At 42.5% G+C, this 19,934-nt stretch overlaps 1 protein-coding gene across 11 annotated transcripts in view; it reads left to right on the top strand.

Moving 5' to 3' along the window:
* Window positions 1–17,434, top strand: part of IQUB (IQ motif and ubiquitin domain containing) — a 55,231-nt gene extending 37,797 nt beyond the window's left edge. For all 11 annotated transcript variants that reach the window (XM_029074184.2, XM_039913303.1, XM_029074185.2 and 8 more), the window contains 5 exons: window positions 2,849–3,019; window positions 5,865–6,041; window positions 6,970–7,221; window positions 11,816–12,001; window positions 17,025–17,434. In XM_029074184.2, the coding sequence (XP_028930017.1) occupies window positions 2,849–3,019; window positions 5,865–6,041; window positions 6,970–7,221; window positions 11,816–12,001; window positions 17,025–17,201 (963 nt within the window). In that variant the 3' untranslated portion in view covers window positions 17,202–17,434. The remainder of the gene's footprint in view (window positions 1–2,848; window positions 3,020–5,864; window positions 6,042–6,969; window positions 7,222–11,815; window positions 12,002–17,024) is intronic.
* Window positions 17,435–19,934: the final 2,500 nt, after the last annotated feature.

Here is a 19,934-nt window from a genome sequence, read left to right as displayed (position 1 = left end):
GAAGGGCATGGATGAAGGAGGAGGGAGGGGATGGGCAAAAGGATGAGGAAGGTCATGGAATAATCAGATTCCTTGATAATATTGCCTTGAGGCTTTGACTAGATTTTGAAGGTAGCATAAGCAAGGCATTTCTTCAAAATCTTCCTCCCTCAACTTATCTGTCCTCTAATTCTGCTCTGTTCATATTCATTGGAGATACCTATTGAGCCTCCTTTGGGTGGCATTCTCCTCCCCCAATAGCATTCCTTCATTCTGGTGCAGATAAGCCCTGTCAGCTCCTCTTGGTGTCATACCAAGACTGGGAATCTGGAAGTTCAGTCAATCAATCAATCAATCAGTCAGTGGTATTTATTGAGCTCTTACAATGTACAGGGCACCGTACTAAGCACTTAGGAGAGTACAATACAACAGAACTAGCTAGCAGGCACATTCCCTGTCCATAACAAGTTTTCAGTATAGAGGGGGAGATAGACATTAATATGAATAAATACAGTGCTTGGTACATAGTAAGTGCTTAACAAATGCTGTTATTATTAGAGTGCAATAGAAAAGCAACATAAATTCCAATTGAAGAATGAAAACCCCTTCTTATTTCACCCTGGGATCTTAATTTCTGCCTTGCTCCATGCCTCCCTCCAACTGTCCCCATCCCCCCAACTCAGTACTGATTTGAACTTTACTATGAAGGAAATTCAAGACCAGCAGAGCAGTCAAGAATAAAGTGTGGCTTCGAGTAGTCACAGGTGCTAATATCAGGCACTAATCAGATTAAAAATGCATTCAACCAGTAAATTAAGCTATTAATTGAGAAGGAGCTTGGCATAGTGGATAGAGCATGGGCCTGGGAGTCAGAGGTCATGGGTTCTAATCCTGCATCTGCCACTTCTTTGCTGTGTGACCTTGGGCAAGTCACTTCACTTCACTGGACTTTAGTTACCTCATCTGTAAAATGGGGATTGAGACTGAGTCCCACCTGGGACAGGAACTGTTCCCAACCCAATTTGCTTGTATCCACCCCAGTGCTTAGTACAGTGCCTGGAATATAGTAAGCACTTAACAAATACCATTATTTCTATTGCTATTGTTAATAATAGTAATAATAATAAATAATTCCAGGAATCAAACTCTTGAAGGAGCCTAGTCTCTTGGCTAGCCCAGGTTTAAAAATAAGTGCAGATAAACTCACCTAACTACGAAGGAAGTACAGGCAGCGATGTCCTTCTGTGAAGTTGGATGACCAGTGCCTCCATCTAGTTCATTATCATCAATAGCACTTATTGAGCACTTACTGTGTGCAGAGCACTGTACTAAGCACTCAGAAGAGTATGATTTGACATAGCTGATAGACACCTTCCCTGCCCATAATAAGAGATCATGGGATGGGAGATGTGTTGTGACAAGTGATAGCAAATGATAGGCAGCCACAAAAAAAATCACATTGTTTTTTCAATGTTTCCTTTCCCATTTTTCTTTTTTTCTCCCTGATACCTTTTTTGAAGCCCTTTCCATCCCTCTATTGCCCCGTAGTGTCTCTGTGTTATTCCAATATCACTGAAACTCAGTAGAGCCTCCAAAGATTTCTTGGTTATCGTGTCCCATCTTATTTGCTCTTCCCTGGACTGAGCAGTTCCCTGCTATGTTTATGCCTTTGTCCCATGTAAAACTTGCATACTGTTTTCTAGTCCTGTGAAATAATCCTCTAGGCTATTATTGATTCGCTGATCAAGTGTTTGTCATTTTCCACATTAACCTGGACTGCCCTCAACTACTCTAGCATCCCAGTCCCTTGTTTAACTCTGTAGATTATGTATTCAGCCACTCACTACTTAATGCCCTAGTTATGGACCTGAAAAATGTGACTGGTTATTGAGCGAAATCCATTTTCCCACAAGAATTCATGTAAACGGGGAGGTTAGGTTCCAGGGAAATGTATTTTTCCAGACCAAAGATATGATATACATATTCAGTGGATGTCCCAGCTGGATTATAGCCAGGGGGCACTCGTGGCGAGCTGGGAGGGCATAAGCAATGTTCTACAGACCCAGTGAAGCACATTCTGTGGAATTATGATAGAGGTGCAGGCTGTTGAGAGACAATTGCGACAGAAAGGTCAGACCAGAAGGCAGTAAGGGGGTGTTCTCCTTAGCTGGGAGGGGGTCTCTCCAAGACTGGGATCTTAAGAGGCCATCTCAAACAGAACTAGCTCTCGGAGACTGCAAATGCATTAGTATAGTGAGGAATGATATTCACAGGCACCCAGTGTGGCTGAGGGCTGATGGCATGTCAGCTTTTGCAGCCCAAACACATGGATAAGATTTTACCAATATGTGCATCCTCTGTGAAAATGAAGGAGAGCTTAACTATGAGTCTAGGTTTATATAATCCCATCTTTTAAAATAAATGTGATATAGACTGTAAACTCATTTTGAGCAGGGAACATGTGTGCTAATTCTGCTTCATTGTACTCTCCCAAGTGCTTTGTATGGATCTCTGTGCATAGTAAGCACTCAATAAATGCCACTGATTATTGACTTTTGGTGAAAGTTTTCAATTGTTTTAAAAAGCATATTACCCCGATGATGACAGTGAAGCTTTGTTGAAATGGTGGAGTCAGAAGATGGAAAATATTCAATTCAGGACCCCGAAACTCACATTTTTTCCTGCTTTTCTTCTTGCTGCTTTGGCTGATTCAATGAGTATTTACTCTGTGCAGACCATGGTATTAAGCACTTGGGAGCTTAGTTCCCTGCCCACAAGGAGCTTATAGTCTAGAAAGGGGACAGAACAACTATTTGGAAGACATAGAATGCAAATTCTCTAGGACTAATTGATGCCAATGTTTTTGAAGTGTGCAGCACCAAAGACCTGGAGATCATTTGATGGGAAAATAACTGAAATGGATACCCAGTACACGATCAGAGCCAAAGAGCTGCGGGACATCTACAGTTGCATAGTAATGAAAAACCTCTCTCAGGACGAGAGACTGGATGTGCTGCTCACACTCAAGCATACAGTGAAGGTACTTTGCTTTTCCTTCCTGCTCTCAGGTGGAGTGTTTGGCTTTAAACTTGCAGGGATTCCCTGTCGTGGGACTCATAAATTAAAGTGTTGAATTGTTTTAATGATATGCAAAATTTGGAAATGAAAGGGAAATGAACCTAAATGTAGAAACTGCTTTGAGAAACAGGGTAGCCTAGTGGGAAAAGCATGAGTCTGGGAGTCAGAAGAATTGAGTTAGAATCCCAGTTCTGCTGTTTTTTAATGGTATTTAAGTGCTTACTGTTTCAAACATTGTTCTAAGTGTTGGGGTAGGTACAAGTTAATTAGGTCGGACACAGCCCCTTTCTCTCATGAGGCTTACAGTCTATGTAGGAGACCACACAATTGCCTGTTGTGTGATCTTGGGCAAATCACATAACTTCTCAGAGTCTCCATACCATCATCTGCAGAATGGGGATTCAATTTTGTTCTCCCTCTCCCTTTGACTATTAAGCCTATGAGGGAATGTCACTGTTTATGGATGTATTATTCTTTCCCAAGTGCTTATTACAGTGCTCTGCACAGAGTAAGAGCTCAATAGATATGATTGAATGAATGAATGACATAACGTATTGTATCAACTCCAGTGCTTAGTACAGGGTACATAGTAAGTGTACGATGTACGGTACATAGTAAGCACTTAACAGATACTACTATTGTTACTATTACTATGGTTGTTTATGTATTTAAATTTTGTTTCCACGTCTACCCATGGTATTTTTTTTGGTTCTTCCTTTTCTCCAATCTACTGATTGACTTGACTGACCTAGCCGGGAACTAGTTGACATGAGCTCTCCAAAGGCTCTCAGTCCAGAATCTTAACTAGTCCATAGACCACAGCCCAAGCCTCCAGGCCTAGATCCACATCTCTCTGGAAAATTTTGTAATGGGAGCACAGACTGTAAGCTTATCATGGGCAGAAAATGTGTCTGTTTATTGTTATATTGTACTTTCCTGCACGCTTAGTACAGCTCTCTGCACACAGTAAGCACTCAGTAAATACGATTGATTGAACGCATGAATACATTGGTAGGGATCTGCTTTGCTGGCCCTGGAAAACACTATAACATGATTTTTGGGGCTTGTAACCTATTCTGTAAAAAAAGAAACAATGAAGAGGAGATGTTTTCCCTAATGAATTTTCCCCACAAAAAATCCAAATAAAGCTTGAATTGATCCCCAAAAAGCACCATAAAATTTAATGCAGGGAAAAGGGTTTCTAAACAGAGTATCCCCCTAGGTTATGAAGTTTCCACACGTAGTAAAACAACAATTTAGAGAGCTTTTTCTAATATGTAGATTCGGGATTTTACGTTTACAGCATATGTGTTAGTAGATCTAGGGTGATTTTTCCTAAGCTCTATTACTGACACTGTTACATCCAATCCTCCGTTTTCTACCTGATTACTTTATCTGATTCTTTCCCGTCACAGTCATATGGTACCACTTTGCTCAATCAATCCATCAATCAGTCAGGGGCATTTATTGAGCACTTATTGTGTGCAGAGCATTGTACCAAGCATCTGCAAGAGTGCACTACGACAGAGCCGGTAAACGTGTTTCCTGCCTACAGTAGAGAGGACATGTTGTCAATAAACAGAGCTACTCTAGATCTACTGATACACACACTGTTGACAAGTCTACATATTATAAAAAACTCTCTATAGTAGAACTAAGGACTTTGTTGTGGAAATTTTGTGACATGGGGAATAGTTTGTTTAGCAACCCTTTTCCTTCAGGCAGCACCTTGGCCCAACCTAGATCACCGATCACCCAACTTCTTTTCAGTGCATCTCTTGCCCCAAGAAGCAGCATGGCCTAATGGAAAAAGCATGGGCCTGGGAGTCAGAGGACCTGGGTTCTAATCCTGGTGTTCTGCCACTTGTCTACTATGTGACCTCAGGCAAGTCATTTAACTTCTCTGTGCTTCAGTCACCTCATCTGTAAAATGGGGATTAAGACTGTGAGTGCTATGTGGGACACGGACAGTGTCCAACCTGATTATTTTACATCTACCCCAGTGCTTAGTACAACGCCAGGCATATAGTAAGTGCTCAGCAAATACCATAAAAAAAAATAGTGGGCCCCAAAGAACAAGCAGATACAGTGCCATACTTGGTCAGACCTATGACCCATGCAACCTAATATTACGTCTCTGACTGTGGCAATAGGACACTAGGAGGAATTTTTTTAATGATATTTGTTAAGTGCCTACTGTGTGCCAGGCACTGTACTAAACGCTGGACTGGGGTAGATACAAGATAAACAGGTTGGACACAGTCCCCTTCCCACATATGTCTCACAGTCTTATTCCCCATATTACAGATAAGGCAACTGAGGCACAAAGAAGTTAAATGACTTTCCCAAGGCCACATAGCAGACAAGTGGCAGAGCCTGTATCCTCTGACTTCCAGGATCTTGCTCTTTCCACTATGCCACAGTGCTTCTCGTGAACTATGTGAACTATGGAACTATGTTCACTATGTGTTAACTGCAGTATGGATGTCCCATATAACATCCCTGACTTTTCCATTGTGTACTTACTGTTCTGGAGTTTATCTCAGACCTTTCCTGCAACTATTGGTATTTTCTACCTTCCCATATTTCTGTGGTAACAAATATTGTATGCTTACCAACTGCAGATTGAAAATGATTTCCTTCAGTGTGCATTGAGCCTACCACCTCTTTGCAACCACCCTCTTTCTTGTTTTAGAGATAACATCATGTTGGTGCATTTGGTAGGCCGATGAGACTTCATTGTCCTCCTTTACATCAGCTATTCTTCTATACCCATTTGGTTTGACGTAGCATTGCTTTCATCATAGGAACAGGAATGTAAGCTGACCCAGGAAATACTTGAATTGATTGACAGAGAGGTTGACCTTATGATGAGAGGAGTAAAAGACTGCAATCTGGAAGGACTCAGAAAAAGAATCACCACATTATTTCTTCAGTACATAAAAACACCCACGTTTAACCCTGAAGTGGCAAGAATACTGAAGGTACTATCCCTTCTTACTTGGGTCCTAGCCTTAAAATTGCAATACCTGATTTTAGGGAAGGAAAACAGAAATAGTTATAAGATCAGATGGCTATGCCTGAAGCAGTGTTGGTCTACTAGGACCATGCTATTCAGTGAGCCTCCAGTGTAATGTCTAGCAAGTCATTTATCCTGAGAGGCAAGTGTGCACCCAAATGAGATAAATAGCCTTTTATGGGTCATCCAGTACATCCTCATCCTCGGGACATTTCATCTCTAAAGGACTGTTTTTCTAGTTCTTTGCAGTTGAATGAAAAACATTACAAAATTATGTACCTACAGAAGCATACTTGATGAGGAGAGAGAGAGAGAGCAGAAGGGGAAATTGAGAAGGAAGAGGGGAGTTCAGAAGGGAAATAAGAGGCAGGAGAAAGTAAACTCAGACAAGTTCTGCATCTCCTCAGGCCACAGGCAGGCCTGCCTCAGCCATAGGCCAGGAACTAAGCCTCTAAGTTCTCCCTCCTTCATGTTCAACAATCACTCTCCCCATCTTCAAAACCGTATTAAAAGATTGTCTCCTCCAAGACGCTTTCCCTGGCTAAGCTTTCATTTCCCCTATTCTCATTCCCTTCTGCATCACCCTTTAACTTGGATTTGCTCCCTTTATTCACCCATCCCTCAGCCCCACAGTACTTGGGTTCGTATCCATAATTTTTTGATTTATATTAATGTCTGTATCCTCTCTAGACTGTAAACTTGTCCTGGGCAGGGAACATGGCTCCCAACTCTTATTCTGTACTCTCCCAAGCACTTATTTCAGAACTCTTCACCATAGTAAGCACTCAGTCAATACCACTGATAAACTGCTAAATGAACATCACTCAGTTGTCTTTCTCCATCAATTTTCATCCTGGATGATTCTGCACCTCTTCATCCCGCCTCACGTCTAGGTGCCCCAAGATCCACTGAAGCTCTACAAGAACGTTCACTTTTGCCGCAGCTGCAAAACTTACTTGCCCTCGACGGAATTCTCCATCTCCACCACCACGTTGCGCCAGGACACCCACTGTCGCCAGTGCTGCAAGCTGGACAACGAGGCACGGTGCCGAGAGGCCTACCTCAAATTCAAGCTGCTCCTTAACAACCTCAGGAAGTCAGAAATCAACTACGAGAACAAATCCGCCATCACTTTCCTCATACAGGTATGGACTGGGGCCCCAGAGATGTGTTTAGTACTGTATTCGACACCCAGTAAGTGTTCAAAAAATACCATTGTTGGATTGATCGATTGATTTTCTCTCCCACTGGGGCCAGTGTTTCTCCTGGGCATTTAATTCATCTCAGCATGGCACACTTTTCACACTGTCCTTTGCTAAGGAGAGAAGAAGGTGAGGGAATCAAGAGCAATATTTCATAGTCCTGCAGTAATTCCATTCCTTAAACTGCCCCCTCCCCAGGCTGAGATTGGTTCCCAAGTCTAACACTGCCCAAGACCCAAGATGGAGAGAAAGTGATTTAAGGAGCAGAATTGCTGCCATGGCTATAGTTTCTGGTTTGTAAACATCCTTGCTCCAACCCTGGGACCCCTCTGAAAGATCGGTCCCAGGCAGATGCCGCCTTCACCCGACTTTGACCCAGCTCTGAAGCTTCTTTGCAGAATAGCACTATTGTCATTATTATTATTATTATTATTGTTGTTATTGCAGTACTCATTAAGCTCTTACGATGTGCAAGCACCATACTAAGTGCTGGGATAAATTCAACTAGATATTTAGTTTGGACACAGGCCCTGTCCCCCATGGCACTCACAGTCTAAATAATTTTCTGCAAAACTCTGAATTTGGGAGATTAAAAGGATGCTTGGGTAGCCAAAGGATACTTTCAATTATGTTTAACTTAATTTCTATTCATTTATTCAATCATATTTATTGAGCACTTACTGTCTGCCGAGCACTGTACTAAGCACTTGAGAATAATGGCATTTGTTAAGCGCTTACTATATGCTAGATACTGGCTAAGCACTGGGATGGATACGAGCAAATCGGGTTGAACACAGTCCCTTGTCCCAGGAGGAGCTCACAGTCACAATCCCCATTTTACAGGCGAGATAACTGAGGCAGAGAGAAGTTAAGTGACTTGCCCAAGGTCACACACAACAGACAAGTGGCAGAGCCGAGATTAGAACCCATGACCTTCTGACTCTCAGGCCCGTGCTCTATCCATTACGCCATGCTGCTTCTCTAATGAGTCCTTTGAAGGAAGCACTTCTTCTTCATCTACCCGTGGAAAGTGAATAGAATTTATTCCCACAGGGAGCAGGAAATATCAGTAGGTGCTATAAGGGTTTGGATTAATTCATGGCTGAGCAGACTGTCTCAATCAGTCAGTCAATGGTATTTGTTGAGCACTTATTGTGTGCACAGCACCTTACTAAGAGTTTGGGCTAGTAGAGTACAGCAGAATTGGTAGATACGTTCCCAGCCCACAGAGAAAATGACCGAAATGGTTCATTGGAGGAAAATTAGGGATGGAAGATTGTCCAACTCTAACCGCGAGGATGAGGATGAAGCCTATGAGGGCACCTATCACATGATACTTCCAAGCATCGTGTTTCCACAGTCAGAATCAATGTGTCCTGGGCTGGGTGAAGCATCCAATGATACACTTCCATAATAAGTAAAATGATTAGGCTGTTGCTATGTCAAGCTTTGGATTCTCCAGTTCTCTAATCTAATAGTTAAAATTTGGAGGCAATAGCGACTGGCAGAGAGTATCAGCAGCAAATGTACAATGATTAAAATGAGGATAAAGATGAGCTACATAAAAGAAGTCTACTTGGAGAGTGGTTTCTTCGCCTACCTAGGTGATTATCTCTAAGATGTCATTAGCCTTTAAGAGTGAGTTCAACCACTGCAAACAGGATTGGTCCATTATTGCAGCCATTGCCCTGGGGGATAAGCTATTATCAGGTACCTCTTGGAGATTTGTCTTTCCTGAAATGACTTCTTTTCATCCCAGCAGAGATCTATGGAACAGTGACCATGTACTCATTATTGCATAAATTCGCTTTTGCATTTTATGTCACTAAATCTAGTTTCCAGGGTTTGGCATCATTTGTATTTGTCATCAAGAAAAAAGTGGAGGTGTCACAAAATTGAAAGATTCAAATGAACAAAAATGAATACTTTGGAAATGATTTCCCATGTACAGTGTGGATTAAGCATTAAAATCTACTATAGATTGCTCATCGTAAGCCTCTGACAGGGTCATTTTCTTTCTGTCTTCCAGTAGCAGACTATTATTTTAACAGCAGTGGTGACAAGTTTATAAGTTCACTTTTTTCAACTGCGTCAGTATTTCTATTTTAATATCGGGGAGGATTTTGGCTGTTTTGCATTAGTGGGGTTTTTATGTTAAAGCTTCTTATAAATTACTAATACTTCTTGTATCACTTTAGTAAAGAGAGCTGTCTTTGCTCTCTGAAGATTTTGTGGCTGATAGGTGGGTTTCTGTCTTTTCTTGTTGGAGGGGCTGAACAACCCATATGGGTCCAATATGCCATTCCTCATTTTTTTCTTATGGTATTTGTTAAATGCTTACTACTATGTGCCAGACACTATACTAAGCACTGGGGTAGATTCAATTTAGTCAGGTTGGACACAGTCACTGTTTCACGTAGGGCTCACAGTCTTAAACCCAGTTTTACAGATGAGCAAACTGAGGCCCAGAGAAGTGAAGAGCCTTGACCAAGGCCACACAGCAGACAGGTGGCAGAGCCTGGATTAGAACCAAGATCTTTCTGGCTTCCAGGCTAATGCTCTATCCACTAGGCCAAGCTGCTTCTCAAGATATTTTATCCCCATTTATGTATAGGGTCTTACCCAAGGTCACCCAGCAAGCACGGTGAAGCCGGAACTAGAGCCCAGATCTCCCGATTCTTAATCCTGAGGTTTTTCCACTAGGCTACACCATCTTCCTGGTGAGGTTTAGTGGAATACTAAACTATTACATGGTTTTCTGGCTGCTATATCCTAGGAAGGACAAAATAGAACTGGAAAAGGTAAGCAGAATAGTCAGGATGATTTTGGTGAGGGAAATAGCAACTTCTCTATGAGGGTAGGCTGAAAAGATTAGGACTGCAGTCTGGAAAGGCAAAAACTCTGAGGGGACAAGATTGAAAGTCCAAAGAGGCAGTTTCAAATCAAACAAAACCCTCCTTTACCCAATAGATGATACATGTATGGTATTCGTTTTCACAGGAATTTGTGGAAGGATGAAAGTATAAGCAGTTTCAAAGGGTTTGGTTAGAGAAACATCATGGCCTAGTGGAAAGAGCAGGGGAAACAAAGGACCTGGGTTCTAATCCAGGCTCTCCCAATTATCTGCTGCATATGGCCTTGGATTAATCACTTGACTTCTCTGGGCCTCAGCTACCTCATCTGTAAAATGGGGATTAAATCATCCTTCCTGCATCTTAGACTCTGAGCCCCATGTGGGACAGAGACTGTGTTCAACCTGATAAACTTGTATCTCCCTCAGCACATAGAACAGTGCTTGACACATAGTAAGTGCTTAATAGATACCATTAAAAAATTGTGGATGCATTCAGAAATGGGTTACTAGAAGGAAATTAAGTGATGAAGAAGGAAAAAGTGGAAGAATTTATTTGGTTCAGCACTAAAGATAAGAAGTCACCGTCACTCAATTCTTCCAAGCAACTGGTTGCTACCGTTAAAGTCAGAATTCCGGTCTAGAAAGCCCATTGATCTCACTCATCTTTTTACCATTGGTTTAAATTCCTTTCTCACCCATCTTTTTTTTTTTTAACCAGAGCTACTAACAAGCAGCAAAGTTGACAGATATAAAATTTCCCTCCTTCCTCTTCTCTTGCCTGTACTAAGGAAAGAGATGCTAATAAGCTACAAAATGCCCAAAGGCTGGCAGGAGGAGGGAGGAGGTAGAGAAAATCTGCCTGGATATCAGACTGGAAACTCACCTGGTTAGGCTCAGCCCCCTGAATAATTGAGAGTTGGCTGTAAGTCAATATTGTTATCTTTAGCTACTTAGACACAGATTCCAAGGCAGAGAGAGATTAAATGATTTCCACAAAGTCACTGAGAAAATGGAAGCCCTTACCACCGCTAGACTGTAAGTTCATGCTAGCAAGGAATATGTCTGTTATATTGTTATATTGAACTCTCCCAAGTAGTTGGTACAGTGTTCTGCACACAGTAAGTGCTCAATAAATATGACTGACTCTTTCTACCACCATGTATCCTGGAGGCCCTCAGCTAAACTGCAAAGCCATGAGATTATTCTCCACTTGAGTCAGTCAGCACTTAATAAATACTAGTGATGATGATGGGGCTAATAATGATGAATCAGTGTGCAGAAAATGTCAAAGTTGGTCTTTTGGACTCTCATATGAGCTACACTATCATATAATTCTTTTTTAAATAACTAAGGACAAATAAAAACATTCCAGGCCTAATGAAAGAGAAGGAGATAAAAGCCATTTGAGATCACTTGCAAGCCATAAGATTTAATGAAATAAACATCAAAGACATTTCATCCAAAGCAACACTCCCATTAAAGTGGCTATGTGGTCAGTACTCAACATAGCCATTCTCTCGAAAACAAGCTTGCAAGCAGTCCACAAGATTGTAAACTCTTTGAGGGTAGGAATCATGCCTACCAACTCTATTGTATTCTTCCCAGTGCTTAGTACAGTGTTCTGCACACAGTCAGCACTCAATATATTACCATGGAATAATTGTGGATTGCTTCTTCCTCCAGCTACCGGACCTACAGTACATAGTGGAGAAAATCTGGAAATGTCAGTCAGCTCTCAGTGCTTGCAATGATCTCTATAATCTAACCATGGTCAGGTGGGATAAGAGCATTGAATGGTCACCTTGGAACTGTATCCTTCTAACCAAAGATGAGGCCGCTGCTCATCTCAACTTGAACAGCATTGAAGAGGTAAGGTGGAATAAAGATAATAATAATATTTCTAAAGTGCTTACTGTGGGCCAAGCACTGTACTATGCGCTGGGTTAGACGCAAGACAATCAAGTTGTATATGATAAAAATAATTGTGGTATTTGTTAACCATTTACTCTGTACCAGGCACTGTTCTAAGCTCTGGGGTAGGTACAAGATAATCGGGTTGAACACAGCCCTGTCCCAAATAGAGTCTGAATCCCCATTTTATAGATGAGGGAACTGAGGCACAGAGAAGTGAATAACTTGCCCAAGGTCACACAGCAGACAAGTGGTGGAGCCAGGATTAGAACCCACATCCTTCTGACACCCAGGCCTGTGCTCTTTCCACTCGGCCATGCTGCTTCTTACAGCAGCATGGATCGCTGGGGATCACATCTAAGTAGGAAGGAGAAGGGGTATCAAATCCCCATTTTGCAGGTTAGAGAATTGAGGAATGTGATGGAACCGGGATTAGAACCCAGATCCTCTAACTCCTGAGCCCTTGCTCTTTCTACTAGGCCACACTCCTTCCAAAGATGAAGATATTGCTGAGATGGGAACAGCAGCCATTAAAGGCACCTAGACTACCTTATAGTGCACATGTGAAATTCCTGATGAGTAGTGTATTTCATCCACAGAGCAGGTATATCTGCTGCTTGTTTAGGATATAGAAACCCATCTGCTCTTCCTCAGAAGGTATTTAGATTTTACACCAGTAATCTCACATGTGGAGGAAAAGAATGATGGAAAGAAGCCCATGGAAAAATGTGCTCTCTGACTCTAAGTCTCTCGGCACAGATCATTTGGTCCTGCGGAGTAGCAAATTAATTCTTCCCATGTTCACAAGTGTGTTTAAAGGCTAACTGTTTCCAAGAGTGGCAGCGAGCTGGAGAACCCATTTGCCTCACCAACTCCTGTTCTGTCTTCCCTTCCACCCCCACGCCCCCGGCCCCCGGCCTGCCAGTAAAGTCAGTCAGCCAACCTCTAGTTTCAGCCTGGATTCCAGGGGGCCGCTGGCCTACCACAAAGAGTCCAAAGCGACCCCCTCATTAATAGAGCGGCTCAGGATGAAGCAGCCCACGCTGAATAAATTACCCTCTCCCCTGAGGGCTGTCGCCTTCAGAACAGGAGTCTTCTGACACTGTTTGGGAATCTGTACCACAGTCTCCGCAATGTAAAGGCTGTTGATCCAGATGACGAGGAGAGGGAGAAAGGGGAAGGTTCAGTCAGCGGGTACCCTCACAAGGGTGACGTTCCAAAGTTGTAAATGCGGTACAGAGGAAAAAAAAAGCTGTGGGAGGAGGGGTTTGGCTCTCTGATGAAAAGGTTATACTTAGAAAATGGCAATAGTTCTGGCAAGTCATGGGTCCATCCTATGTGGAGGTGTCTGGGGCCTGTTCATTAATTCATTTCTGGCCTGTCACCGAAAGGCAAATCATTTCACAAAGAGAAAGTTGCTGACGTCCTCCAGCCTTTCAATCATTTTTATTGAGCACTTACTATGTGCAGAGCGCTGTACTAACAGTTGGAGAGAGTACAATACAACAATAAACAGACACATTCCCTGTCCCCAATGAGCTTACAGTCTGGGTGGGGACACACTGGGAGCAGACATCAATACAAATAAATAAATTACAAATATGTATATAAATGCTGTGGGGCTGGGAGGGGGGAAAGAACAAAGGGAGAAAGTCAGGGTGACACAGAAGAGAGTGGGAGAAGAACAAAGGAAGGGAAGGTCTGGGAAGGCCTCTTGGAGGAGATGTGCCCTCAGTAAAGTTTTGAAGTGGGGGAGAGTAATTTTCTAGCGGATTTGAAACAGGAGAACATTCCAGGCCAGAGGCAGGATGTGGGCTAGGGGTTGGCAGCAAGTTAGGAGAGATCGAGGCACAGTGAGAAAGTTGGCATTAGAGAAAACGAAATGTGCAGACTGGGTTGTCGATGGAGAGTAGTGAGGTGAGGTAGAAGGGGGCAGGAGTCGGAGTGCTTTAAAGCCAGTGGTGAGGAGTTTTTGTTTGATGCGGACGTGGTTGGGCAAACACTGGAGTTTTTTGAGGATCAGGGTGACATGTCCTGAATGTTTTTGTAGAAAAATGATCTGGGCAACCGAGTGAAGGATGGACTGGAGTGGGGAGAGTACAGTATTACAGGGAAAAGGAGATAGTTCTCTGCACACAGTAAGACACTCAGTAAAAACAATTGATCGATTCATTACTGGAGAATCAAATGAAATGTTCTGTTGCTTATTTATAGAGTACTCGGTATTATGCCAAACCATCTTAGGTCTAAAGTACCTCCAATTCAGGCAATTTTCCCAGTGTGGCCTTATAACTTAGTCGGTCAACAATGTATAATGCAGGCCCACTGAGGCAGAGTACAGTTCCAGACTCTGAAGGAAGCTACGTGGAAAGAAATCATATAGCCAGCCACCTCCAGAATGGAGTGTTGCCTAATGAATAGAGCGCGAGCCTGTGAGTCAGAAGAACCTGGGTTCTAATCCCGGCTCTGCCACTTTGCTGTGTGACCTTGGACAAGACACTTAATTTCTCTGTGCCTCATTTGTAAAATGGGGATTAAGACTGTGAGCCCCATGTGGAACAGGGGCTGTGTCCAACCTGATTAGCTTGTGTCTGCCCCAGCGCTTAGAACAGTGCTTAACTCATAGTAAGCACTTAACAAATGCTATTGCTATTATTAATATTAATGTCTAATTGGAGAGAAGAGACACATGCAGTCACATCCAGGGATACAGCTAGCACCCCCCAAATTTCGGTTGTACGTAGTTATGCACAAGTGTTAAAGTGGGGGAGAGGGTCTGGAGGAATTGAAGTCACTGGTTACAATTCCTTCCTCCAGTCAAGGACCAGAGAAGGTCACACCTTTGCCCATGCTCTGAAGGCCTAAACACTTTCAAACTCTTCAAGCTTTCAGGCGACTCCGTGTCCATTTTAATAAAGAAATAAAAAAGGGTCCCCATATCAATACTTCAATCTTGTTAATGTTTATTAGTGCTTAAATGTCTTTAGTATCAGGAAACAAGTGATAGAGAAAGACGTGGCTTGACTCTATGGACTGCTAGAAAATTGATAGCAATGATTCAGACTGAATACAGAGCAGATTGGAAGGTGACTCAGCTCGTGAATGAAGGGCTTTTGTTTTTCTTGAGTAGGATGATTGCAGGGAGGGAGACAGTCCAATGACCCTTTAAAGAACAAGGTCCAACTCCTCTGAGGGGAGTCTCTCTCAGCAGGCCTGGAGAGGTCTTTATGAAGGACAGCAGTCCCTAGCCAGATTTCTACCAAGATGACCTTTCTCCCAAATTGCCCCTTCAGGTTGCTGGGTGGCCGGTAACTGCCTGGCAGAAAAGGCATTAGCTTTGCAGCATACAGGGTGGGAAAAGAAAAAAAAAGTACAGTGATGAAAGAAAGGAAGGGATGTGGATGGTAGGGAGGCTAAGGAGAAAAAAAAAAGAGCTGGGTTAATGCTGGGAAGAAATGAAAGGCAGAAGTGGAAGTGGGGGCGGCGGAAATACAGTGTAGATGTGGAAGAATAACGTGAACCAGCAAAGAGATTGAAGAATGGGGAAATGTGACCTGATTGTTGAAAAAGAAGAGTGGTCAAAGAGGTGACAGTTAGCCACAAAGGAGGAAACTTCCCTGCTGACCTGATGGATCCCCTAGTTAAATAGAGGTGGAAGTTTCTTCTGAGATGTTTAGCAGACTTTGGAGAAAAGCAGAGTGGCCTAGTGGAAAGAGCAAAGGCCTGGAAGTCAGAGGACCTGGATTCTAATTCTGACTCTCCCACCTGTCTGCTAAGTAACCTTGGGCAAATCACTTAACTTCTCTGTGCCTCAGTTACCTCATCTATAAAATGGAGATTAAGACTGTCTTCCCCATATGGGACATGGACTGTGTCCAACCTGATTAAGTTGTATCTACTCCAGCTCTTAGTTCAGTGTCTGGCACATAGTAAGTGCTTAACAAATACCACAGTTATTATTATATCAGGAAATAGAGCTGAAGAGTGGGAATTTTTTGTATAGAAAAAGCACCAGGGAAAGAGAGTCAAGGAGGCTGAAGAATCATGTCATTATCCAATTGCATTTATTTAGTGGAGAAAGATGTAAAATGTAAGTGGAAACTATGTCCATGGAGGAATTTCTGGTGAGGGTAAATGAAGAACAAAGCACATACGGAGTCAGAAATATTAATGGATTGGATGCCACATGGAAGGAGAGAGATACACCAAGTAGAAAAGTGAGTGACTTAAGGGAGACAAAGAACAGGAAATTTGAAAGAAATCAAAGCAAACATTTTTCTTTTCATTCTCTCTCTGGCCGAACCAAGCTACTGCCCCAACACAAGCCAGATCCATTCAGGGAACTGGAAATAACTTCTGCCAGGGGCATTGAACCTTTTCAGGCAAATTCTGCAGTAGTGCCTAAACAGAAGCCACACCTGAAAGGGTTAATGCACTTCCTCAAATGCCAAAAAGACTCCCACTGATAATTTACGTCCAGAAGGAAGCCTGTTAGATAGTAAGCTTTTCTTCCAAACTGTAAGCTCCTTTTGGTCAGGAACCGTGTCTACCAACTCTGTTACGTTGTACACACAGCACACACTAAGCACTCAATAAATACCATCGATTGATTGCCAATCCGATAGAAGGGACATTAAGATGGAGATGCTTCTTCCAGGTCAGAAAGCTTGTTGTGGGCACGGAATGAGTCTGCTATATTGTTGTATTGTATTCTCCCAAATGTTTAGTACAGTGCTATGCATTCAGTAAGCGCTCAGTAAATACGATTGACTAACAAACTAGAGGTTGACGGAGTAAGACAGGGAGAAGAAGATGAATTTGGAAGTCACCAACATGGCTGCTCAAGTCACCAAGGATGCGGAAGTAATGTTCGCCTAAGAAGCCTCGCTGAATTTGAGTAATTGTTTTTTTACAGGAGTGCTGTTGTTTTAAGTAGCCATACCTGCGATGCTTAACAGAACTGGGATTTCTTCCATTTCAGGGATATGAAACGTTATTTATTCAGAGGATCAAACAGAAGCATGTCCTCGCGAGGAATCATTTCGCTCACATCCCAGAGGTGTCCTCGTTTTTACCCAGCCAGTTTGAGGAGGAAAAGACGAGCATGGATGCTCTTTCCCTGGCCGAGTCTATGCTCGCTAATTCAGAGATGAAATAATTTAAACAGCAGAAGTGTCCTCAGTAAATAATTTGAGAGAGTGGTTGTTAGGTAACATAAAGCATGGTTTCTCTTTAGGGTGGCATAATTCTTGTGGATAATACAGCAAATTATAAAAAGTCACATTTTCCTGCTGAAGTACTTAGTTCTTGACTAAAGACCAGTAAGATTACAGTCTAATGTGAAACTGCCTGATGGGTTTTCAAATTAAAAAACAAGTATTGAGCCTAATATATCAAGATATATTATTTCAAAACTTGCGATTTCCTTCTTTGAAATTTGTTTAAAGAACAGAGACTACCACTGACAGACATATCTTTTTAAAACATGTAACAAGAGCTGAATTTGAGAAGTCCCAAGGAATTAGGTTAGCTATGAAGAATCCCTTTGCAGTGATTGTTATAGGCTGGAATGCCCTTTCTTGGAAGCTTGTAAAAATAGGATTGGATTAGATACCATCTGCAAGGAGGGTGTTAGGTCTAGTTTGAGGAGGGTTTTGTTATCCATTTCTCATATCTTGCCCTGTAAAGCGATCTTCGGATTGGTTGGCAGTGGGCCCCATCTGACCAGTTTCCCATCGTGCCTCATTTTGAATGCTCTCTGGAGTTGCCTGCAGCAAGGGTGGGAGAAGCAGCTCTCCAGGGCAAAGAAAGCAGGATCCTTGGATATCTTGCTCATTTAGGTACAAATGTAACATAAAACAATCTCTTTTTCGTCAACCAAGTCATTTATGTGGATGGAGAACTTACACCAGACCTGATCCTGTTCACCTCTCTACAGTGCCTGCCCCTTCCCTTCACAGACCCCTCTTTTGGAAAGCAACAGGGCCATATGCTGAGGTGATATAATACTTTGCTTACTGGGGAAGTCCAGAGTCAGGGCCAGTAATGCCCAGAGTGTTCATCATGACAACTGAGGTGAATATGACCTGACTCTGCCTTCTTTGCTCCAGATAAATTCCCTTTTTTCTCCAAGAAAAAGAAAATGGATTGCTCAATTGAGCCTACCTTTCTACCTCTCCTCTTTCTCCTCCTTTCCTTACTATTCCCTTTCGTCTTCTCCCCACCTCCACTCTCTTTTTTTCCTTCTGTTTCCAGCATTCTTTCCCCTCTTTTCCCTCCTCTCCATTCTCTAACTTTATTTCCTGCTATTGCTTGCACTTGCAGTTGTCAGTAGTCTTCCCAACCTGTATGTTTTTTTTCCAATTACTAGCAACTATGCAATTTGACCCAAATAGCAATCTTTCCAATCTTTGTATTTCTATTGTGCAATTCAATCATCCTCTCAAGAACTTCAGGGGACTCATTCCACCTCTAAATGGAAATCCTCAGGAAATATTTTCATGGCTTCATGGTGTAAAATTTGTCAGACAAGTGGGGATTTTCAAAGAATCAAATGGAATATTTCATGAGACCATCTAATGGTAATAATAATATTCCTTTGATAGAGGGTGACTTTCCTTGCAAGAATGCTCTGTGCTCACATTTTTACCTCCTTTTATCCACCTATCATTCTTGAAAGGGAGGAAGAGGTAGGCACTATTAGCTCCATTTTATAGATTGTGAAACTGAGTCAGTGTCAGCAGAAACTAGAATCCAATTTTCTTACTATCTGGGCTCTTTCCACTACAGGCAGGCACCTGGTTTTATAATCTTTTTTTTTTTAACACTGGATATTGAACATCACCTGGAAAGGACTCTCCAGTATGAGTATGAGCGCCTACTCTTCTCAATCCAATCAATCAATCATTCATTCATTCAGTCAGTCATATTTATTGAGTGCTTCCTGTGTGCAGAGCACTGTACTAAGCTCTTGGGAAGTACAATTCGGCAACAGAGACAATCCCTACCCAACAGTGGGCTCACAATCTAGAAGGGGGAGACAGACGATCAATCAATGGTATGTATTGAGCAAGTACTGTTTGCAGACTGCCGTACCAAGCCCTTGGAGAGTACAACCCAACAGAGTTGGTAGACACATTCCCTGCCCACAGTGAAGCAACCTAATAGAAAGAGCATGGGCCTGGGACTCAGATGGACCTGAATTCTAATCCCAGCTCTGCCGATTGCTTGCTGTATGACGTTGGGCAGATCACTTAACTTCTCTGTACTTCAGTCACCTCATCAGTAAAATAAGGATTAAATCCTCCCTCCAATTTAGACTGTGAGCCCCATGTGAGACAGGGACTGTGTCCAACCTGATTAACTTGAGTCTACCCCAGCGCTTAGAACAGTACTTGACCCATAGTAAGTGCTTAACAAGTACCTTTAAAAAAAAAAAGAGAGAGCTTACAGTTTAGAAAGTCCAGAGACAGAAAGGAGTCCTGGAGTTGAACACCTAATGAAACTTTTTTTAGGATAAGCAAAAAGCCCAGCTGCTGTCTCATTGTCACAATGTGTTTTTCGTCTTATTGTTCCCTCGGATCAAATCACATGTCTAAGATTAGCTATACTTAGTTCTAATTTGATGTCTTCCCTGTTTGTTTTGGATTTCTAATCACTCTATAATTTGGCCTCCCTCTCATCTCATCCTCCTTCCCCACCTGCTGCCTCCTCTCCCTGAGTTTAGTGGCAAGCTGCATGCAAAGAGGAATGTTCCCATGCAGGAGGATCCTCAGAGGCCCTGGGAATGCAAGGCAGAGCTGAGAACTGGAAACTGGGCAATCCATTGTTTGCCCTCTGTCTAGTGCTATTTTAAAAAGCAAAACATTTTACAATAATCGCTCTCTAAAAG

Source organism: Ornithorhynchus anatinus, chromosome 10 (genome assembly GCF_004115215.2).
Source record: "Ornithorhynchus anatinus isolate Pmale09 chromosome 10, mOrnAna1.pri.v4, whole genome shotgun sequence".
Lineage (NCBI taxonomy): Eukaryota > Metazoa > Chordata > Mammalia > Monotremata > Ornithorhynchidae > Ornithorhynchus > Ornithorhynchus anatinus.
Note: the sequence above shows the minus strand (reverse complement) of the source record. Positions and strands in the feature narration are given on the sequence as shown.